At 34.4% G+C, this 25,237-nt stretch overlaps 1 protein-coding gene across 1 annotated transcript in view; it reads right to left on the bottom strand.

Annotated features, from left to right (window-relative positions):
- Nucleotides 1-23,181, bottom strand: part of LOC119609043 (RNA-binding motif protein, X-linked 2) — a 48,341-nt gene extending 25,160 nt beyond the window's left edge. The window contains exons 1-2 of the mRNA XM_037963719.1: nt 22,986-23,181; nt 17,425-17,710 (exon numbers count right to left, since the gene is read on the bottom strand). Coding sequence (XP_037819647.1) covers nt 17,425-17,710; nt 22,986-22,999 — 300 coding nt within the window. The 5' untranslated portion in view covers nt 23,000-23,181. The remainder of the gene's footprint in view (nt 1-17,424; nt 17,711-22,985) is intronic.
- Nucleotides 23,182-25,237: the final 2,056 nt, after the last annotated feature.

Below are 25,237 nucleotides of genomic sequence, written 5' to 3' on the forward strand. Positions count from 1 at the left end.
GCAAAATAATAGACTTATTTTTATTTGCTTAAAATATTTCATAATAAAGGTTATGTGGAAGTTTTAATTATTTATTCAAAAACTTAAATACTCGGGGCGCTTACGAGTATTTAAGGGGGGCTATGTGACTAAAAGCAACTAATCACGATCTTTCTTGGACCATAATAGTGCTATATACCAAATTTTTCCCAGATATCTTTAAGCTTCTGATCTGTAATTTAACATTAATCAACTCTGTAAGTGGTTTTGAGCCTATTGGAGTCCTTTAAGCTTAGTTAAGTACTATTATTTTTGGTTTTTACTAACATTACCTGACTCACATAATTTAAATTGTAATGGTTTAGGGTATAAAATTCAATATAATTCCTGATTTTTCCAGTTGACGATAAATAATAATCTTTCTATATTCGTGTAAAAGTGAAAAATAATGAACACATACTTGTATTTATTTGATAGATCTACTGCATTTCACCCTGCATTTGTTGTTGTTACTAAACAGCTAAAACTATACAATAATCTAGTTGGGGGGTTCTACATCAATGTCCAGGACTAAAAATTGGGCTACTTCAACTGGATGCGTCCATAAATCCATTGGACAGAGTGAAGTAGGGTTGGCTGAGCAGTTGAATATGTGGTGGGTATCATGAGGACCCTGACCACATGCAGGACATTCGTTGGGGACGGCACGGTCTATACGTGACCAGTAGGCATTGGGCCTGTTGCTCCATCCCGATCTTAGTTGTGCCAGAACTACTCTTGTTTTCCACGACAGGTTTTCTTCCGTGTCTGCTATGGGCGGTGGGCGACCTCCAAGTACGACATTCATGCGGTATCCTGCGACCGCGGAATTTATGGCGTCTCTATGAATGTCGTTCAAAGCTTAAGGCGGCAGCCAACAAGGTTTCTTTATCCATACCCCAAGTGCTGCCGGCTAGTGCTTTGAGGACCTTGTTTCTACTTCGCAATTTGTGCGTGATTGCAGTGGCGTGGGCTGAGGAAGTAAAGAGGCTATCAAATGTGACCCCCAATATTTTTGGGTGGTGCACGGTCGGAATTTGGACTCCATCGACCACGATGCCAAGGTTTAGGTTTACTTCCTTCGTCCAGGTGGTAAAAAGTGTTGTTTACGACTTCGCTGGTGATAATTGCAGGTTATGCGCAGTGAAGAACTGATGTATTTCGTGGAGATAACCATTCACCAGAACGCATAATTCCTCAATGTTGTGACCCGTCGCCATGATTGTACAGTCGTCCGCATATGAAATCATTTCCACGCCTTGTGGAGGTACGAGGAGCTTAGAGAGGTAGAAGTTAAACAAAAGTTGCGATAGTACTCCACCTTGAGGTACGCCTTGTTTAACTCTACGGGGTTTGGAGCGTCTGTCTCTAAACTCCACGAACGACTGACGGCCACTCAGATAATTTACGATCCATCTCTTCGTGTTGTTGGGCATTGTGGATTGCAGGATATCCTCGAAGAGTGTGGCGTGACTGACAGTGTCGAAGGCCTTCGACAGGTCAAGAGCCACTAGGATCGTCCTTTCACAGGGCCTCTGCTGATTTAAGCCTTGTGAGATCTGAGTGGCAATGGCGGTTAATGCTGTGGTGGTGCTGTGCATTTTGCGGAAGCCATGCTGGTGACGAGCTGCTGTTAGGTGGCTGGACAGCTGGGGGAGGAGAAGCGCCTCAAGAGTCTTCGGTGATAGGAGGGAAATCGGCCTGTATGATTGTCCCTCTGTCGCGTCTTTCCCAGGTTTTAAAATGGGAATGACTCTATCCTCACTGACTTGTTGAAGACCATAGTCAGGTACTCAACTCCCCGCTCGCCAAGGTGTTTTAACATCAGCATGGATATTCCGTCGGGGCCAATCGCCTTAGATGGTTTGGCGTTGTTGATGACGTCTTCAACTTCAGCTGGGGTGAAGGGTTGTGGTATGTCCGTGACTGGAAGGTTGTGAAGTTTGCGAACAACACTTCGTTTCGCCTTGTCTCTCTCAGAGTGCTCAATGAATTGCCGGCAAAATGCGCGCGAGCACCCTTCAGGGTCGGAAATGGGGATATCTGCAAACTTAATAGCGACCCTGTCATCCTTCTTCGTCGGGTTAGAGAGAGATCTAACTGTAGACCACAACTTACTAATACCCGAACTCAGGTTGCAGTTCTTCAAGTGATCTAGCCATCTTTTCCGCTTGTCCTCATTTACCAACCTGCTGATTTCAATATTCAGCTGGGTGAGTCTTGGATCACCTGGGTTGGTATTTCGGATGCCATCTCTTTCATCTGCAAGCCTGGCTGCTTCTGTTGTTAATTGCGGCCGCACTACGGATATACGACCAGCAGGTATAAAGCGAGCAGCTGCTGAGATGACAGTTTCACGGAACTTCCTCTCTGAATGGTGTGGTGGAGGGAAAATTTAGATCACTGAAGATGCGTTCGGTGAATTCTCTGAAGCCGTGCCAGTCTGCTTTCTTTTGGTTTACGTATTGACGGCGTACAGAGACGATAAAATCTTTAGGTCGATCCAGACAAACGATTATGGGTAAGTGGTCTGATCCCAGAGAAACTACGGCTCGCCATGTTGCGTAGTTGATCAAACCAGCACTCGCTATGGTGATGTCGGGCGAGCTAGCGCAGGTACCCATAATCCGCGTGGGGGCATCATCATTCAGGGTGCAGAAGGTGGACTCGTCAATCTGTTCCGCCAGCAACGCACCTCTCTGGTCTTCCCCTAAAGAAGAGTGCCAGAGCTGATGGTGGGCGTTGAAGTCCCCTAGGACAAGACGCAAATCGCCGTCTACCAAAGACCTGATGTCGGAACGGTAGGCTGCTGGACAGCTGGCTACTGGCGGATTATAGAAATTATAGAGCTCTAAGTCAGTTTCTCCCAATCTAACTGCAATACCTTGAACTTCGAGATATTGGTCTCTGGAGTTAGAATCGAGAGAAAGAGCTCTATCCTGCACGGTGTTGTGAATGATGAAAGCAATGCCCCCACCGTTACTTCTGGTGCGGTCTTTTCGGAGAATGTTGTATCCGTTACAACTTTGTAGGCTGGAATTGTTCGTCAGTTCAGTCTCCTAAACCGGAGACTTTTGTCACCCCATGCTGTCAACAACAGCGACGAAATTCATTGGCATCATCGACATCGTCATCATACGCCACACCTCCACGGCAATCACAACAATGGCAGCAAACACAACATCTTCAGCAGCAACAGCCGCTGACTCCATCGATTCCGGTCCAGAGACCTGTGGTGATATCCATATTGCAGTTTAACTGTAATGGCCTCCAGAGTAAATTACCCGAGATAACCAGATTTATGCAGCAAAACAACATCGTGGTCGCTGCGGTCCAGGAGACGAGTAATTCCTGTCTGCACAGTTGTAACGGTTACAACGTTCTCCGAAAAGATCGCACCAGAAGCAATGATGGGGTCATTGCATTTATAATTCACAACACAGTGCAGTATAGAGCTCTTTCCCTCGATCTCAACGCTAGAGACCAATACCTTGAAGTCCAAGGTATTGCAGTCAGATCTGGGGAAACCAATCTAGAGCTCTATAATGTCTATATTCCGCCAGTAGCCAGCTGTCCATCAGGCTACCGTCCCGACATTAGACGGCGATATGCGTCTAGTCCTTGGGGACTTTAACGCGCATCACCAGCTTTGGCACTCTAGTCTAGGGGAAGACCAGAGAGGCGCGTTACTGGCGGAACAAATTGACGAATCCACCTTCTGTACTCTAAATGATGATGACCCCACACGGATTATGGGTAACTGCGCCAGCTCTCCAGACATCACAATAGCGAGCCCTGGTCTGATAAACTACGCAACTTGGAGAGCAGTAGTTTCTCTAGCCTCAGACCACTTACCCATAAACGTTTGTCTGGATCAACCCAACGACTTTAACGTCTCTGAACGCCGACTCTACATAAACCAAAAGAAAGCAGACTGGCTCGGCTTCAGAGAATTCACTGATCGCATCTTCAATCTTCCAGCTCCTAGCAACGTACACCAAGAAGGGAGCAAGTTCCGCGAAACTGTAATCGTAACAGCAGCCCGCTTTATTCCGGCTGGTCGACTATCCATAGTGCGGCCGCACTTCCTAGCAGAGGCAGCGAGACTAGCAGACGAGCGCGATGACCTCCGAAATATCAACCCCGACGACCCACGTATTGTCCAGCTGAATCACGATATCAGCAGGATGGTAAATGAGGACAAGCGGAATAAATGGTTAGATCATTTGAAGAACTGCAACTTAACTTCAGTAAGTTGTGGTCTACAGTTCGGCCTCTCTCCAACCCGACGAAGAAGGATGACAGGGTCGCGATTAAGTTTGCAGACACCACTATTTCCTACCATGAACGGTGCTCGCGAGCATTTTGACGACTTTTTATTGAGCACCCAGAGAGAGATAAGAAAGTGTTGTTCGCAAACTTCCAGTCTCGGGCATTCCACAACCCTTCACCCCTTCTGAAGTTGAAGAGGCCATCAACGCAGACAAACCATCTAAGGCGATTGGCCCCGACGGCATATCCATGCTGATGCTGAAACACCTTGGCGAACGGGGAGTCGAGTACTTGACAATGGTTTTTAACCTGCCCGATACTGAAACCAGGGAAGAACGCGACAGAAGGTCAATCCTACAGGCCGATTTTCCTCCTGTCACCAGTAGCGCTCCTCCTGTATCTGAGTGGCCGTCAGTCATTCGTTGAGTTTAGAGACAAATGTTCCAAAACCCGTAGAGTTAAACAGGGTGTTCCACAGGGCGGCGTCCTATCCCCCCTATTCTACTTCCACCTCTCTAAACTCCCCACACCTCCACAAGGTGTGGAAGTTATATCTTATGCGCACGACTGTACCATTATGGCGACGGGCCAAAACGTTGATGAGCTATGCGATCGAGTGAATCGTTATCTCGGAGAAATACACAACTTCTTCGCTGGACGTAACCTGAAACTACCACCAGCGAAGTCTTCAGCTACACTTTTCACCACCTGGACGAATGATGTAAACTTGAACCTAGGCGTCGTAGTCAATGGAAACCAAATACCGGCTGTGAACAACCCAAAGATTTTGGAGGTCACCTTTGACAGCTTGTTTACTTCCTCAGCTCATGCCACTGCAATTACGCACAGATTGCGAAGTAGAAACAAGGTCCTCAAAGCGCTAGCCGGCAGCACTTGGGGAATGGACAAAAAAACCTTGTTGGCTACCTATAAAACAATTGGCCGATCAGTGGTCAATTATGGTGCTCCAGTGTGGTCTCCTTCGCTGAGTGATACCCTGTAGAAAAATATTCAAAGCTGCCAAAATGCTGCCCTAGGACTGTAACGGGCTTGCATGCAAATAACCTTAGAGCACCATCTACACGAGGAAACGAAGGTCCTCCCAGTCAAGGAACATAATGTCATGCTGACTAAACAGTTCCTCCTAGGATGTCACCGGAGGAGTCATCCCAACTTTAACATCACACAGTTGGATGCTCCCCCGAGGCATGTCAGGAAGGACCTTCGTGTATACGAAGAGAGCATTCGAAGTTATGTTCAGGATCCCTTAGATCGGAATTCGTATACAGCAGCTTTGAACGACATTCATAAAGACGCCATCAATACCGCGGTTTCAGGTTACCGCATGAATATCGTTCTTGGAGGACGCCCACCGCCCATAGCAGAAATAGAGAAGAACCTGCCGCGGAAAACAAGAGTTGCTCTGGCACAACTGAGATCGGGATGAAGCAACAGGCTCAACGCTTACTGGTCTCGCATAGACCGTGCTGTCCCCAATATATGCACCACCAGCTAAAACCTTACAGTCCCAAGTCCAAAGTTGGCAATTCCCTCAGCCCATCCAAGATCTCTTCATGTTACAAACATATTATTAAAAAAATTACACAAAATCGTTAAAAGAAAGACACACTAAATTGTTTTAAAAACGCCTAGATTGACTATATTTGTTATGAATTTTCACAACTCTTTTGAAAACTAATTTATGATAATAAAATGAAAATAAATCTAATTACAAATAACACAAGTTTCAAATTAATATTTTTTGTTGGCTCATGGAATGAAACATATATTTTTGGAAAGGGCTATGTCCGGTGGTTAATTAACAATTTTTATTTTTTTCATATACGTCGAAATTTTGAGATAAAGTGGTTTTTATTAAGCACCCTTCTTCAGTAGTGCTGGAAAAATATTTGAAAATGAAAATTGTTTTTTGGGTGCTTGCACCTGTTTTGGGAACCTAACAATCAATTCAGAAAAAAATTCAATAATATAATATTTAGGACTTTCTTAACCCATTTTTTACCACTTTTTTTTACCCGATTTTAGTAATTGTTTTGTTACGTTTTTGTAAAAAATTAAAAAAAAAATAATTTCGAAAAAATTATTGACATTTTATTCCAAAAATACAAATTTACGGATCTGGATTTATCCCACATAATTCATTTCTTACATTCTCATTTATATCTTTTCTAAAAACTCTTGCAAGTGTGAGTGATAAAAATGCCATATATTCACCAAGATTTAAGATTATTGCAAAGTAATTTTTAATATTTTCGTGACAGGAATCCATTGTTAGAATTGACTATATTTGTTATGAATTTTCACAACTCTTTTGAAAACTAATTTATGATAATAAAATGAAAATAAATCTAATTACAAATAACACAAGTTTCAAATTAATATTTTTTGTTGGCTCATGGAATGAAACATATATTTTTGGAAAGGGCTATGTCCGGTGGTTAATTAACAATTTTTATTTTTTTCATATACGTCGAAATTTTGAGATAAAGTGGTTTTTATTAAGCACCCTTCTTCAGTAGTGCTGGAAAAATATTTGAAAATGAAAATTGTTTTTTGGGTTCTTGCACCTGTTTTGGGAACCTAACAACCAATTCAGAAAAAAATTCAATAATATAAAATTTAGGACTTTCTTAACCCATTTTTTACCACTTTTTTTTACCCGATTTTAGTAATTGTTTTGTTACGTTTTTGTAAAAAATTAAAAAAAAAATAATTTCGAAAAAATTATTGACATTTTATTCCAAAAATACAAATTTACGGATCTGGATTTATCCCACATAATTCATTTCTTACATTCTCATTTATATCTTTTCTAAAAAACTCTTGCAAGTGTGAGTGATAAAAATGCCATATATTCACCAAGATTTAAGATTATTGCAAAGTAATTTTTAATATTTTCGTGACAGGAATCCATTGTTAGAATTTTGTAAGGAAGACCAGTAAAATTTTTTATATAAAAAATAACTACAACTCTAAATATTACCCCCTTATTCACAAACAAAATTTTTATTTTATAAAAGGTTTATAAAACAAAATTTCCATACAAAATCTAATTTATAAACCGGTTATAAAATAAAAATGTTGTTTGTTAATAAGGGGGTAATTTTTTTCGTCTTATTTAACCCTTTTTTAACATTTTTTTCTTTTTTATGAATAATTCAAAAATTCTACGAAGATTTTTTTTAATATTTTTTCTGGACTTAGACCGAGAAAATAAATAAATTCATATAGGTTTTATATTCAAAAAAATTAAAATTTACAAAATTTTCATTTTCTTTGGTTTGATTACATATTTATATATCAAACATACAGTGGCGAGCAAAACTGGATACATGTTTAGCTAATAAGACTTAAAAATGCTATAAAACCCATAAAATAAAGGAAAAATAATAAAGTTTTCAATTTTAAATATTCAGTAAAGCAATATAAAAAGAAAACAAAATTAAATTCATGATAATTAAATATTAATCTAAAAATTAAAACATATTTATAAATAAAGTCGAAGTATCCAGTTTTGCACGTTTTAAAAAAAAATTGATTTTTAATATTTTGTGCAAAGTTCTTTTGCTTTTATGACACTTTTTATACGTTTAGGCGTACTTTTGACCAAGGTCTCAATGGTCCGGTGCGGAATACTAGACCACTCCGTTTGTACTCTCGACCAAAGTTCTTTAAGATTTCTTGGTGCATTATCGAATTGCGCAAGACGTTTTTTTAACAAAGCCCATAAATTTTCAATTGGATTGATTTCCGGGCATTGAGTTGGCTATTGCATCGTTTGAAAATTCTGCGCTGAAAGCCAATTCTTTACGATTTTTGCCGTATGCTTCGGATCCCCATCCTGTTGGAGTATAACCTCTGACTCTGGATATGCACATTCTTCCACAAAATCTGGAATATTGGAATGAAAATACTCAAATAATCCTCCTTTTTCATTATAGCATCTAATTTTACTAAAGGAGCGAGATTCTACCAAGTGAAACAAGCCCACACAATCAGACTACCACCCGCTTGTTTCACCCTTTTGTTTTACTTGGTGCTTTTTTAAGCTTTCATAAGGGCGGTGCCAGTAATATTCCTTGTCATCAGACTGAAAACGATTAGTTTTCGTTTCATCGGACCATATAACCCTTTTCCAGTCATCAACACTCCAATTTTTGTGGTTCTTGCTAAATTTAAGACGATCCTTCACACTTTTTTCTGATAACGCTGGTGTTTTCTGCTTTACGGCTGATATAAGGCCAATTATACGAAGAGCTCCCCGGACTGCCCATTCACTTAAGAACTTATTTATGACGACTATAGCCTGTTTTTTGTATTTTTACCTTTTTGGATGTCAATAAACGCTCCATAGTTCTGGCATCTCTCTCCGAAAGCAAACACGATCGACATTTCTTAACTTCTGGTGTGCTCATATTTTTCTTTTTCGCACTTGTAGCACTCTTCGGTGGCAAATTCCTAACTTCTTGGCAATTTGACGAGCACAGTAATTATTTTTTGTCATTTCGACCATTTGGTTTCCCAATAAACTTGATATTTTTCTAATTAAAACTAGAAAATTAAAATATTTGCAAAAAAATTACAAATATGACCCAAAAATGGTAACTGTTTGTTTTGATGCTTTCTTCAAAGGTAAATCAAGTAGCAGTACTCAAATTCATTGTTATTTTTAAATTTACTTGTGTTGCTAGATTAATTAAATTTAAACGTGCAAAAGTGGATACATAGACTTTTTTAATAAAATTAGCTAAAACTTGAGATAAAGTTTCAATATTCGCGAATTTTCTATTGTTTTATTTTCTTATTCTTCTATTGCTTATTTTAAAACCAATATAAAATTTTTGTTTAATATTTTCTGGATTTTATTGGGTTTTTAACATACACTTGATTGATATGTATCCAGTTTTGCTCGCCACTGTATGTATGTAGTGTTTGATATTTTTACTGGGAAAAAAATATCCAGTAAATCCAAAATCAACGAACTGTATTTTTTTCGCTCTCTTACTCTCTCATTGCAAGTTTTCAAAAGTACGGGAACAAACCTATTATTAGGCTATCCATTTTTAACATACATAAATACATACATACATATATACTTACATATATACATACATACATAAATATATACATACGTTTCATTATATCTTATGTGTTCTTTAAGAATGTCGTTTCATACAAAATCATGAAGCCACAAAATTACAATGAAGGGAAATTTACTCATCCATTTCAGCTAATATTTTGCCTGATAAATCAATGATTTAAAATCATTGAAGCCTAGCTGGAATTTTGTACAGCTTTTTGTCAAATAAACTAACCAAAGGTTTATGGTCATTTTCAACCAAAACCCATACAAGAATTGACGATTGCAAATAATTGCTTCTAAATTTGAGGAAAATTTTGTTGTGATCAAAACAGACGCATTGCAATTTGATGTTTATTATACATACGGTGACCAGACGTATTTTAGAGCCCTACAGTATTTTAGAGCCCTGTTCTGTATAAATTATTCTATGCTAAAAAACGTGAAAATGTTCTGTATTTTATTTAGTGTTCAGTATTTCGTTATTTTTCAGTTTTACATAAAAACGCATAGGTTAGGTTAGGTTGATAGGAGGATGTATACTACATCAAATCCGAAGAAATACACCTAGGCCACTATCGGGCCTGTTGTGCGCTCCAATTCAAGAAAAAAAAAAAAACAAATTGTTCACTGAATGTATTATTTTTCCATGTTCAGAAACTCAGTTTTCTGGACGTAATTCCTAAGAATCTTCCAATCAGTGTTGGTTAAGAATGTTATTTCCGGAATAACATCACTTCCAAGATACTTGGATCTAACTTCGACGAATGCCTGACAATGAAAGTGCTCCAGAGTTTCACTGTCATCTCCACATGCTCTACATTCGTCTGAATCCGCACGTCCAATTTTGTATAGGTGTGCTCGTAATCCTGTGTGTCCACTCAGAATACGTACCATCATACTAACCTCAGACTTGCTCATTTTGAGAAGATTTCTCGTCTTGCTCTCATCAGGGTCACCCCATAGAATCTTTGTGGTTCTACCCACCGTTTCATTATTCCAAGAGGCCTTATGGGAATCTCTCATCCATATTTTTAATTCAGCTTTTGTTGCGTCGAATGGTTTTGCGTTTGTCAGGTTAACTACATCGAGCTCCCTTCCCTTTAAAGCTATTACATTCGCCCTTTCACCAAGTTTATTACGATACTCATCCCATCATCCCGTGCCCGGTTAAATAGTTTGCGAAGAGTCTTCCCAATGTTCCGGATCTCCCCAGTTACCCAGGGTTTTTCCTGGGCAGATCTCCGCTCTCGCAGAGGGCAGCTGTCCTCGAACGATTCAACCAGGGCACTTGTGAACGTTTCCACTTTGGCATCTATATACTCTTTATTTCGACATTGAAAAGTGTCCTGACCTAAACGGTTCTTTAGTAAGGCCCCGAACATTGTCCAATTAGTTTTAGACTTATTCCGAAACTTTATCGGCTTTGGTGGTGGCCTTAGTATTTTGAATCTTATGTACCGATGATCAGAAAAGGAGTGCTCGTCCGAAACTCTCCGATCCTGAATTTCGTTTATAAGCTCTTCTGAACATATAGTTATATCTAATACTTCTTCTCTGATTCTATTGACGAAGGTAGCTTTATTACCTAAGTTCAATGTTATCAAGTCTTTAGTATTAAAGAAATCCATGAGGGCTTGTCCCCTGCGATTGGTGTTTGTACTACCCCAAGCTACATGGTGCGAGTTGGCATCACAACCTATTACAATTTTCTTATTTTTCCTTTGTGCCTCTTCAACCAGTTTCATCAGATCCAACGTTGGTGGTAGTGTCGGAGAATCGAAAGGCAGGTAAATAGATGCAAGGAATATGTTGCCACGACCTTGCTTCAGCACCGTTGCGTCCGATGTTGATAATCCTGTTGAGAGGAGAAAACATAAGTTCTTGTGACATAAGATACATGTTCTCGGGCGAGATCCTGTATCAGCGTAGAAAAGTTGGAAATTTACGTGATTTAATCCAGAAATCTTGTTGCGAATCATCCAAGGTTCCTGGATTAAAGCTATATGTATTTTACCTGTGTTGATTTTAGTCATCAGAGCGTTGATAGCTGTCTCGCTCCGATGGAAGTTTATGTGGATAACCTCAATCATGGTCATCCATTAAACTGTCTTCCAGCGAGTTGGTGGTCACCTCCTCGCTCTTTGGATTTGACTCCTCCGGATAGCCTGAAGTGGCTATTAATGCAGTGAGTACTGTTGATGGCACTGCGGTGTCCTTATCAGGCATAGGAATAGCTGTATTTTTAATAGACACATTCCCAATTCTGGAGAGCATTGCTGTTCTGTCTTCTGGCGGGTGAGTGATTTCCTCCTCGCTTTTAGGATTTGACTCCTCAACATTGCTAGTACTTGCTAATGATGCTTTGGGTACTGTCTTAGGTGTTTTAGTGTCCTTGTCGGGGCCGGTTTTGACAGCCCTTTCAATCGGCGCCTTCCCAATTTTGGAAAGGGCAACTACACTTTCTTCTGGCGAGTTAATGGTAAATTCCTCGATTTTAGGATTTGACTCCTCAACGTTATCAGTAGTGGATACTGATGCTGTGGTCTTAGGTTTTTTAGTGTCCTTTTCGAGGCTTGTTGTAACAGCCCTTCCAATCGGCACCTTCCCAATTTTGAATATGACAGATTTAGAGGCGAAGTAAGCCCTACCTTTATTCTTGGCAAGACTAGCCATGGATTTCTGGTCGATACCTATTACAAATAAAGTTCCCTCAGGTTCTTCTTTCCTGTAAAAGACATCCCATTTTTCCACGGCCAGCTCAGCATTTTGACCTCCAAGAATTTCCAGTATACGTTCATTAGCCAGTTTACTGCCCCATCCTTTTATGTAGACAGTGGACTTTAGGAGCACCGGAAGCTCGCACTTCTTTGCCAGTCCCAGCCTAGCGACGTCCCAGGGAGGAGGGATACTTTCCACCAAGTTCTATAGGGTGCTAACACATTGGTGAGATGCCAACCTCATCAACATCACGCCCATGCTGAACTCGCAGCTCTCGCTCTCTATTGGTTGTTTGCCCTTTGAAGCGATTGCATGGTCCACTATCTTATTGTTGACCAGGTCTTCTATTTTACTCTGTTGGTCTATTGGAATTTTGCCTGTAGGATTACCGGCATCGTAAACTGCATAGCAGAGATCGTCCCGGTGCCTACTTCTGGCAACTTTGTCGTAAGATGGCGGCTCTTTTCCTTTTCCTCCGTCTAGCTTCTCCTTCCTCGTTTTTCGGGGCTTCTTTTGAGATTCCCTTACCTTCGAGGTTGATTTCGCCGACGTGTTCGTCTTCGGAATATCTGGCTTGGCGTTGTCACCCTTACTCGCAGGATTCTCACTTGAGATTCCTTTGAGTGAAGTATGGCTTGGCTTCGACTGTGTATTAGAAGACGGGGAGCTCTTTTTCTTCTTAGGTTTATTCTCAGTTGTCAACTCCTCGGGAGACCTGATCCTTTTTGCCTCAGATCTTGTGAGAGAGTCCGATTTTTCCTTTGGAGTGTCGTGGGATTGACTAACTATGATTTCCTGAAGCATCTTTTTCAACTTCCTCCTCTGTGCTCCAGAAAGTCTTTTCTTAGTAATAGGTAGTTTAGCTATGCTATCACTCACCTCTTTCACCATTTGCTCTACTTCATCCTTTTTGGGATTTGCTATAATGGTATTATTATTATTATCATCTGAGGATTCAGAGTCGGAACCCTCACCTATATTTAAATGCTGAGGTAGCTTAGAGCTCTCTCCGAGTACATCCTTCTCTTTCACCCCTATATTTTTGCCAGCGGCATGCTGTACACTTGACGCATTGTCCGCCACGGAGGCCAAGGTACCCACCTCCGTAGTAGTATTCTGCTCACGATTGCAGGATGACGACGACACGTGACTCGCGAGTAGATCAACACTTGCCGCCGGTACTGGGTTATTTAGGCCCTGCACCGTAACTTTTATCTTTTTATTTTTATTTTCCATATTTGTTTTTTTTTTTCCAGTTTTTTGGTCCGCGGGGAATATAATATTCCCAGGTGGTGGACAATCTGCCCTCCCTCAGCTTAAGTGAAATTAAAGCTGGGAGAGGACAGATGGTCCATCACCACACCCTATCCGCCACCCGGGGACGCGCTCGGTAGGAAAAAACTGAATAAGAAATACAAAAATATTAAAAAATTCTGACACAAATGTAGGTAATACAGTTCTTTAAACTATAAACATTCACCCCCTTATTCACAAACAACATTTTTATTTTATAAAAGGTTTGTTTATAAAACTAAATTTCCATTAGTATTTGCTTTTTTTTTTGTACTTTATCAAGTAATAAATTTTTATGTTTCTAATACCGAAAAACTTATTACATAAATTGTATGGATCGAACATGACTTTTTTCCCCAATCGATTTTCATTCAAAATATTCAAAGTTCATAACATGTATGAACTTGTACATGACGGTAATTTTTTTAATTTTTACTTTTTTTCAACGATATTCATGAAATAATTGCATAAAAGTCCATTATTTACTATTCTGTTTACATAGTAACAGAATAGTAATCCTATATTAGTGAATTTTGTATAATATAAAATATAAATTTAAATGTTGAAAAACAAAACATCCATTCAAATTTCATCAATTTTAATCTAAAAATCACAAAGAAATAACAAATTAAAAAAAAAAATTAAAACATTTTTTAACAAATAGAAAAATTAAAATAAATTTGAAATATTTTATGTCAAGGCTTCTAGATTATGTTTAAAAAAATAAAAATTAAAAAATTGTTTAAAAAAATAAAAACTAAAAAATTCGTACCATTTATTAACTTATTCTTAAATATTATTAACTTTTGTCAATGAAACCAGTTATAATATTTATGCTGAAACTTTTTTCTGTGAACAATCAATATAATAATGTTTAAAACAGTATTGACAATTGAAATTTTGACGGTTAAAAATAACCTGATTTGGAAAATGGTAGTTAATGTATTTTATTTTCTCCTGTTCTGTATTTTGCTGAAAAAATATGGTCACCGTAATTATTCATATGGGGAATTTCATGTCAAGTGACCCAACTCAAAAAATCGATTTCCACGAAATTTGCACTAAAGTTAGTATTATTGGATAGTAGGTCAGACACAAATTTTCTATCGGTCAAGAACTGCGGGACTTAGAGGGGGTCAAAGTTGGACATTTTGGTCATACAGGGTTTTATCAAATGAGTGTAACTTTTCACCTATTGGTCCTAGCAAAAATTGTCCAAAGTTCTTCCCAAAATTTTAAATTTTTTTTTTAATTTTTTTCAAAATAAGCCCTTTTGTTTTTTTTTGTTTTTTTTTTTTTTTTGCTTAAAAGAAAGCTTATACAATTTCCTTAAAGGAAATATGGCATAATGGGATGCGAGTGGTATATCCATCAAAAAAATTATTTTTTAACTCAAGAATAAAATTTTTTCAATATTTCAATATTCAATCTTATATACCCTTCAGCACAGTGTATTTAAAAAAATAACTATAAAATTTCAATTTATTTCATTTTCCCGACAATATCATTACTTTAGCAATAGCTGAACAAAAGGAACAACAACAACGCTAAACGAAATAAAACATACAAAATGCAAAATACACAACGCAATGAAACCAACAGACATCCAAACATACGAAACAAAATAAATGAAAAAACAAACACACAACGCAATGAAACCAACATACGAAAGAAAATACGCAAAAAAAAAAAGAAAATACATAACGCAATGAAACCAACATACAAACATCCAAACATATGTACATCTTTTTTCCAATAAGCAGTGTTGTTGTTGCTTATTTATCAAAGCATGCAAAAAATTTTCTTTTTTTGGTGAAATTTTCAGAGGTTGTCTCGGATTTTTGCTTATATTTCCGTTATTTATGGACGGATTTTGCTGATTTTAAATAGGAAACTTCTCGAAAGCATGTCTGACAGAATTATTGAAGATTTTGATCCCGAAGGTATCTGGCGATATTTTTACCTACCCTGCTTCTCACGAAGGTGAAGAGTATTAAAAATGTAAAATTATTTTCGTTTCTAATCTTTCAACTGCTAGAATTCAAAAAATTACTATTACTATACTACTATTTTGACATCAATATACACATTTTGGAAAAATATTGGTGAACTAGTAATAGTGGATGTGGCACCTCCCATATTAATTTAATGCTAAAATTCTTTTTTTTATTCTTTATAACTATAAGTGCTAGAGTACGAGTCATTTTAATTTTGGACGGTCATTTTTGACATCCTTGTAATCATATAGGGAATTGTGTTCGTAGCACCTCCCCTATGAAGTAATTATTAAAATTATGTTATCTAGGAAACTAGAGCAGCTACAATCTTTATTTTTTTAAGAGTAAGAAGGTTTTTAGTATGAAAATTAAGAACAAAACTACATTTAGAAAAAATTTAGAATTCCAAGGAATTCTTCTTTCCACAATTGACAATTTTCACACACTAATCCAATCTGCACCATTTAAAGATACATCCTTCGAATCGCCACTCAAGATAGCGATTTCGTCAAAGAGCCTACCTTTAATTGACAAAATGTTTAAGATAATTGTATTTCCTCAATCTCAATCTGTCCCGAGGAACAGCCTTTTTTAAAATATCATGTAGGAATATCCCTCAATCGATGCGTATTAATGTACTGAATACGAGAAAAATAAAAAATATTTTGACCTCAGTAAAATTGTCGAAATTTTTAGCTTATACAGAAAAATATTTAAAAATTAGTTTGGGTTGACTCATTTCAGAATTTTTTAGATTATTTTGGAGTTTATATTCCCCTTTAATGAACTAAAAGTCGTTTTTTGGACCAAAAATTCTTTAACCTAAATTTATTATAATTTTTCTCGAGATAAGCTCAAAATTACGGAATTTTTCAGACCCTTCCGAATGCATATGTATATATATATGGAATGCAAAACAAAGTATCATAAAAAAACAAAAATTTTTATGCGTCTGATACAAGTTTACACGAAGAGATAAATTACTTAATTCGGCTTCTGAATTACAATAGCCAATTAACCCATTTCCACGACACATTCGTAATTCGTTTTGACAATTCACCGCCATGTAGTTTTTTTTTTTTTTTCATTCATTATTTTGATATATTTTGGAATACATATGGGTTTATAAAAATACGTTTGTTACATTATTTTAACAAATTAAGTAATATATTTTCTATTTTTTGTAATTTTAATTTTTATTTGTATCCAATAAATGATAACAAACGCCTGATTATGATAAATACCCGATAAAAATTAGGACACTCATTCATTCGTAATTCGTAGGTAATTCAAATTGAATTACGTACAGCTTGTGTAATTCGCAGCTGAATCACGTGTTTCAATACGTAATTGGGGGTTGAATGAAGAATGAAAGAGTGAATGAGTATGTATAATCCAAAAATTAACTATTTTATAACAAAAATTTTAAATAATTTATCATCAAAAATAATATTTTTATAAAGCAAAACAACATATCATCACAATTATGTATGTAAGAAATTCGAACAAAGTGTAAATAAAACAGGCCAACAAATTTTTTATCCAGAGAACAAAGTATACTTTTCTAAATATTGAGAAACGCTGAATCCTGCCTCAGAATTTATCCATCAAATAAGATTTTCGAGATACCATGTCATCAGATGTTATAAAAGCGCCAAGTTAACTTTATTTACAAAATATGTTGTCATCTGAAAGTCCAATCTTTAGCTCATTCTCAAACAAGCCTTATTCATAGAGGTTATTTGTAGAAAATGTCAGACTTCTAGCCCCTCTCGTAAGGAAATTTTGTCACTTTATTCTAAACAATTTGATTGATTGATGAAAAAATAAATGCAAAATAACGTAACAAACAAACCTTGAAAAATACATATTATCGTGTTATACACATAAAAATAAAATATTTATCTTATATCTTTAACAATTTTCATTTTATAACGTGTTTTGCTTCTTCTGTAAAACTATGAAAAGTAATGATACGTTATTTTGCATTTCATGTGACGATATAAAAACTTCAGTAATTACCTTTATACCATTTAGATTGTCCACCGCTAAAATTGTTGAACGTTGGTCTTCGTAACAAATAAAACAGAATCCTTTTGACTTTCCAGAATCCTTATCGCGTACTAAATTTATATTTACTATTTCTCCGTACTGAGAGAACACACAAACTATATCACCTTCAGTCAACGTATATGGAAAGCCACCAACAAAGATCCATGCCGAATCTTTATACATATCATGCCAAGATCCTTTTCCTTTTGTATCCTTCAACTCAAGTTCACTGAGCTTTAATACATTTTTCATATTTCTGAAAGAACAAATTATTTTATTCGTTATGAATTAACACATACATATTAGGCTTCATTTCAAAAATCAAAATGTTTCCCGTTTTTGTGATAACATAACTTTTAAGAAGGTTTTTGTATCAGTGATCACAATGCTGTAAAGAATCTGAAGCGGAAACCACTGATTTTGAAGGATATTTTTTACAGAGCTGAATCTTCAGATTTGATTGAAAAACATGCTTTAATAATTGATTTTATGGGAAAAAAATTTCACACTTTTATAATGCTCCAAAAGTGCATTTAGTATTATCCAAAGTTGCATTTTTTCAAAAAATTGTTTGCTTTGTGCATAATCAAAGTATCAATGTATACAAAAATTATATCATTAACCCTTTAGATGTGATGATACTTTAAATTTTCAGATTTTAAATTTTACAACTCTATATTACGAAAACCACGAAAGTCGTAAACCCCAAAATTTTTCATTATACATATTATATATGGAGCATTCATTTGGTGGAGTTTTATTAAATTCGGAGGTGATGATGAAAAAAATCATTGTTTGATGGGAAATCCAATAATCCAAAAGTTAACATTATTAACATCATAACTCCTAAACGGATTACAACTAATTAAAAGTTTTACCACTATTTTTTAAGGGCATTGAATATTATATTTACGAATGATAAAATCTAGATTTATTCTTTTTTTTAATTGCATTTTTTCTTTTGCTCTTATGCATTTATAGTGCACCCAAATTCTGTAAAGCTAAGTTTATAAATCTTAAATTTCCCTGTAGAATTGTATACTAAAGTCAGATTTGAAATATTTTCAGCAGTTTTCTATGTACAAATTAAAAAATGTCGCCCAAAATCAGTGTTTTGGCCGCAGATATGCAAATGAAGGAGTTGGAATTTTAACAAAATAAGTACGCCAATATTATTACAGATCGAAAACGTGTCAAAAAAGTATGATATCACAATATCGCGTGAAGCCTAATACATATATAAATACATAATTTTTTTATAATAAAATCACAGAAAATTTTACACAATTGAATACTTCAAGCCTATATATAGCCTCTTCAGACCGTGGGTCCTAACTAACAAAAAATTAAAAATCGATTTTAATGATTTACATCAAAATTAGTATGTATTTTCAAAACAACTGAAAGTTTGACCATTAAAAATAAATCTTTTGAATAATTTAAAAAAATTTAAATTTAGGTGACAATATGTTTACTAGTGTTATAACTTTTAAACAATTTTTTAAAATTTCAAATGACTTCAAATCACCATTTCACATAGAGTATATACAGGTACGTTGATAAAGTATGTCGATCGTTAAAAAAGTTTTTGCAGCAAATGCTTTAGAGCAAATTATAACAAGTAGTCCGACTCTTTGACAGCAGTACCTAACTCTAAGCATGTGTTAGTGAAAAAGTACCTAACTCTAAATTTGTATTAGTAACAAAAATGTAAATTTATTTGAACATTTAAATTTATCACCAGACATACAGAGTTTTATAAAAATTCATACAATTTTATTTGTTTGAATTTGCAAAACACAAAAATTAACTCTGCTTGTAAATTAAAATTCTACCACAACAAAAAGTAAATGTCAATAATAAATAAAAAATAAAATTTTCATTTTGCTCAAAATGAACGGAATTTAAAGGCAAATTTTGCTAAAAGTATTTTAAAAAATTTTAGTTTTTCTGAGGACAGGAGAGATTTTGCGTAGAACCCGCTATTAATTCGAAAATGTAAGTAGAAATTTTAAGTATTTTGACACAATAACATTTCTCACCAGGGTGTTGAATTCACACAGAACCCATAAATGTGGAGTTGTAATTTCGTGTACGTGAGAGTCGGACTACTTGTTATACATATATAAGTAATCAGCATTCAACATGTTAGTTTTTTCATAATTTGCAGCAAGGACTTTCATAGCTGTCATATATCCTTTTTACAAAAAACGCCTTAAAAACTTTAAAACCTAAAATTTTTGTGTGTAATAATGTTTATTTATTGGTGAAATATACGCAAATATCCATACCAAAATATATTAAATTCGACAAAGTAATACAGAAGTTTTCGCAAAATTTGTTTTCTCAATACTAGTAAGTAATTCTGCTCTAGTATAGTGTACGACTAATATGTAATTGTTTCTACAACTATTCGAATAATTATCATTGCATGTGTTAATTCCCTATTTTTATGAAAAAATATTTCTTTTCAAGTGGTCAGAATCGCCTTTTTGCAAAAAAAAAAAAAGAAAAAAGTCGCAAAAACTTATTTTCTTAACAATTTTATTTGTGCAAAAAATGTTGTAGAAATCATGCGATCAGTATTTAAATTATTTTTACATTTTGATTTTAATTAACACCAAAAATAAACAAAAATAATGATTTCTAGGATTAAAATATATTTATTTATATTTAACTGAGCCTAATAGTCTTAAAAAACGCTTTAAATTAAAAAAAAAATATTTACAACTCATAAAATACACTTTAGGCTATAATAAAATATAAAAATCTGAAAAAAAATCTAACTTTTTTAATTTATTTCATCGAAGTTTGTAAATTTTAAGTATTTTGTCTGCTGAAAATATTTCGAGTATAAAATTCAATTTCAACAAAATAGATATTACAAAAAATATATAATTATAACATTTATGTTAAGAACATCATGATGAATCAATGAAATAATAATTTGCTAGAAAAACGCGATTTGAAATATATTTTTTTAAATTTTTCCTAAAAATATGTTCACTTATATGCTGTTACAAAATTTAAGATTTTGCAATATGTAGGCAAAAGTTGGTTCTGTTCTCTCTTGTTTTCAATTAACAACCTAATGGTCTTCAATAATGAGCAAAAAATTTAAAAAATATTTCCTATCTTTTTCCATTTATTTCATCGAACTTTGTGAACTTTTAGCATTTTGTCTGCTCAGAATATTTTGAGTTTAAAATCAATTTTAATTAAAAAGAAATTTAAAAAAGTGTATAATTACAACATTTATATTAAGAACATCATGATAAATCATTGAAATCATAATTTGCTAGAAAAACGCGATTTAAATTATTTTTTTTTTAATTTTTTACTAAGAATAAGTTCACTAATATGCTTTTACAAAATTTAAGATTTTGTAATATGTAGGAAAAAGTTGGTTCTATTCTCTCTTGTTTTCAATTTACAACCTAATGGACTTCAATAATGAGTAAAAAATTTAAAATATTTACTAACTTTTTTAAAAAAAGTTAAACAAAATCTGTTACATTTTTATTTTAATGTTTGTAACAAATAAAATATCATATTCAATGTACGAGAAAATAAAAAAATAGTTTATAATGCGAGAGCTGGGCATTATTTTGAAAAAAAAAGTATTAAAAAATCTCCTATGGTTAATTTGTGGGATATCACTGATTTAATACAAGACCGACATAATCCAAAAAAAGTCGTTTCGAGAATGATGGCTTTGAATGTTTATTCACATTTTATTATTTTTTAAAAAACTTTTAAACGAAACGAACAAAAATTAAACCAGATTCAGATAGTAGAGGTTAATACCTGAAATGCAAAAGGGCTTAACAAAACTTATAAAAATTTTGCAGGAGACAAAAAAACTAAATAAAATGAAAACTATTAATGCTAAAAAACGTTATTTTCTAACAACAAAAACAGAATCGTACTTTCGTAAAGTTCTTGTTATTGAATCTTTAAGAAAAAATATTTATTTCATAGAAATTTCAATTCCACTTCAAAACACTAATTCCACTTTCGATCGGATGGAATTCTGTGACAGGTGGATAGGAAAAATTAAACTAGATTCAGATAGTAGAGGTTAATATCTTCAACTGAAATACAAAGGGGCGTAACAACACTTTTAAAAATTTTACAGGAGAGGCAAAAAACAAAATGAAATGAAAACTATTGATGCAATAAAAACGTAATTTTCTTACAAGATTTATATCTTTACATTAATAAACATGTTTGAATATGAACGTACCGCCTGATATGGTCTATTATGTTGCTTTTTAATACTTCCTAACTTGTGAAAATGACTAATTTCTTCGTACACCCTTTTGAATTTCATGTCAATAAAATCGAAGGGGGAACTGGAGAAACGGCGCCACCTCATTCGGTCTTAACCGTAGGTATGGGGCGCATATTTGTAGACCTAGCGGGACAATTAAATAAATGTACCGTGTCATGAGGACTTTTATGACATGCAGGGTAAAGATTTAAAGTGAATGGAACGATTCGTTCACGGTAGCAGTTGCTCTCACAATCCGATATCTCAGGGAGCTGACTCTGTTGCATCTGCAGCCATCAATGGTTTCGGTGACCGCCATTTGATGCAACATTTCTCGGACGCTTGCAATTGACAGTCTGCCGAAAACCGATGGTATGACGTCTTGTCGCTGCGAAAGCGTCGGAAGACCATCCGGATGTGCCTAGGAGGGGTATCCTCCATCAGAATCTGATGGTTGGGGTGACTAGGCAGATGGCATGCCAACAAGAACTGTCTAGTCAACAACACATTATGTTGTCTGACTGACAGTAACCTGGTCATGCAAATGATCCACATTCGTCATCTTGACGCATCTGGTAGCGATTCGAAGTGCATTATTCTGAGTCGTTTGTAAACTTCGCCATTGGGTATCACTGAGGAAAGAGTGTCTTATTATCCATGCCCAATTCGACAACATGTATGTTGATGCAGTTGACCATTTTCAATCCAAAAGTCGATTTTAAATTTTTAGTTATACTTTGGTTACGCCTTTTTGCACTTCAGGTGAGGATATGTATCTCACCTAAATTTAATTTTTTTTCATCAAAACATGAGTTTTCTTTTTAAGTTAAAACCATATTATTATACATATTACCTAAAACAAAAAACAGTTATAAAATGTATTCAGCGTAGATCATTTTACAGACCATTCCAAATAATTTTATATATTTAGCTTTCTTGATCTGTTTCTTCGCGATCGTTTTTTGGTGTAAAATCGAAATCAAAAAACAATTCTAATTACGATGGAAATTGAATGCTTTGTGAGACACTATCCTACTCAGTCCCTAGCAAAAACCAAGGGTCGGAAACCTTTAAATAATTTTAAGCTGATGGAAGTATAAATAAAAAACTGTGGACAATTATTTCCCGGGTGTTCGTTCCATTTTTCGGGACCTAGGTATAGAAGAGGGAACAAACTCCTAGTGAGTTTATTATTCAGAATAGGCCCGATAGCAAAAATTTTAAGAGTGGGCTGCTACAACTACATTTAACAACTTACGTTAATGGATTCATTTTAAATAATATTAATACACTCAATATTTCTGTTTCGTATTGTTTTTATTTTAATAACCAGTAATATCAACTCTTTGAGACTGACTTAATACATATGATACAAAAAACGCTTAAAATAGGGTGCCTTCTATAAATAAATTTTCGAACAATCGACTTTCTGCAAGAAAAGTCGGTAAATCGATTATTAAGTCCCATCAAAATCGAAAGGAATATTAAAGCTACTTTAATCCTATGTCGATATTAGATTAATCTTGATTATGCTAAACGTCAAATTGTTATCATGATAATAAATTAGCAGGTACAGACGGCATTTATTAGAGTATAGCATCGTTATGACAATGTTGTCTAAACAATTGTTTAGACAACATTGAATTGATAACAAACGTCATTGTGTTATTAAAATTGATTTTTAACATAAGTTTCAGTGAAATTAGTGTTTTTTTACTAAATTTGTATATAATTTTAATTGTTTTAATAAAATATAGCATTATTTCAGTAAAATTATCAATGAGTTGTCGTGATAAAATCAGCATTTTGTTATCCCCACGCATTAACATAAACAAAAAACTGACAATTGTTCTGTCGACGTTTTGTTAATTGTTATAAAAACAACTCACAGATAATTTTATTGAAATAATGCAAAATTTTATAATAACAATTAAAATTAAATGAAAATGTTGTAAATAAACTCTAATTTCACTAAAACTTATGTTAAAAATCAATTTTAAAACAAAATTCTTAACAAATTTTACAATAAAATGACGTTTGTTATTAAGACAACGTTGTCTAAACAATTGTTTAGATAACGCTGTCATAACGACGTTATAACGCTAATAAATGCCGTCCGTACCTGCTAATTTTTTATCATAATAGCAATTTGACGTTTAGCATAATAAATATTTGTCTAATATAGACACGGGGTAAAGAACAGGCAAATCGCATTAAATCAGGGATGTATTTTTATGTAAAAACATACAAAAAAATTAAAAACTGTTTCCATTCTACTTGGTATAGTGTAACACTATTAGTGTTATACCAATTGTGTAAACGCAAAGAGCATAAATCATACAACCTTTATTCTTTTTTTTTAAAAATACGGATGTCATTTCATTTGATTTTCCATACGTAAAGTCGTATGGTTTAAAAGGCTTAACTTAACTTATAAGAAAAAGTTGAACCAATTTTGTAGAAATAATTAGGAAAAATTACAAATTACAACTAATATTGTTACAAAAGTACGTAAAAAGAAAATGAGATTTTATTACACAAATTTTAAAAACAAGTGTTTTATAATTATAAAAATTTAAAAAAGTCGGAAAAGTTGACAATTTAAAATTTAAAGTCAAAAAAATTACATATCATAAATTGCTAAAAGTGCTTTTAGACTATGAGTCTTTACCTATGGAAAATCAAATGAAATTCCATCCGTATTTTAAAAAAGAAAATAAAGATTAACCCCCTCATTTTAGAAAACGAATCATATGTTGTAGTAAAGAAATTGTATGAATACTGAACATTTTTTTTTTTTTTTTGATAATTTGAATTTTTTCCATACAAATATTTTTGAACGTTTGTCGTTTCGTTTTATAAAATGTGACTCTTTCCATATATTTTCACCTTATACTTAATTTTTTTCAAATGTAAAAAACAAATTGCATTACATTCAATCCCCTTTATTACAAACTAATTTTAATTATCGGAACATTGATAACTATTTTGATACAAAAACATATTTTATAGAATTAAAACTAATTACTATCTATGAATGCAATTTCATATCGAACTTCAAAAAAAAATATGTGTTGAAAACAAATGAAAATATTAAGCTATATTTTACAATATAAATTTATTTTTTGTTCCTTGTAAAATTAACCTGTCTTATAATAAAATTTTCATATTGAAAAGATATTACTGAATCCCCAGAGGTAATATTAAACGGGGTTGACTGTACATGAAAAGAGTTTTATAAATAAAAATCATTAAATGTGGAAGTACATAACATGCGTTGAGGCGACAAAGCATTTCTAACATTAACGCTTTACAAGCTGCAAGTTACACACCACGCCAGGGTGCACTCATAAGGTGAAATCAATTCAAAAGCTGATCACTCATTTTTTTAGAGATAGATACAACTGTCAAAGTTCACCATTTAGAGTTGCCACGATCCGAAAAAATATGTACATCTATCTAGGGATTCATTATATTTTTAGGACAAAAAATTAATAAATAAATTTTATA

This window comes from Lucilia sericata, unplaced genomic scaffold (assembly GCF_015586225.1).
Source record: "Lucilia sericata isolate MDLA Ls3-8-SP2 unplaced genomic scaffold, ASM1558622v1 Contig000918F_arrow, whole genome shotgun sequence".
NCBI lineage: Eukaryota > Metazoa > Arthropoda > Insecta > Diptera > Calliphoridae > Lucilia > Lucilia sericata.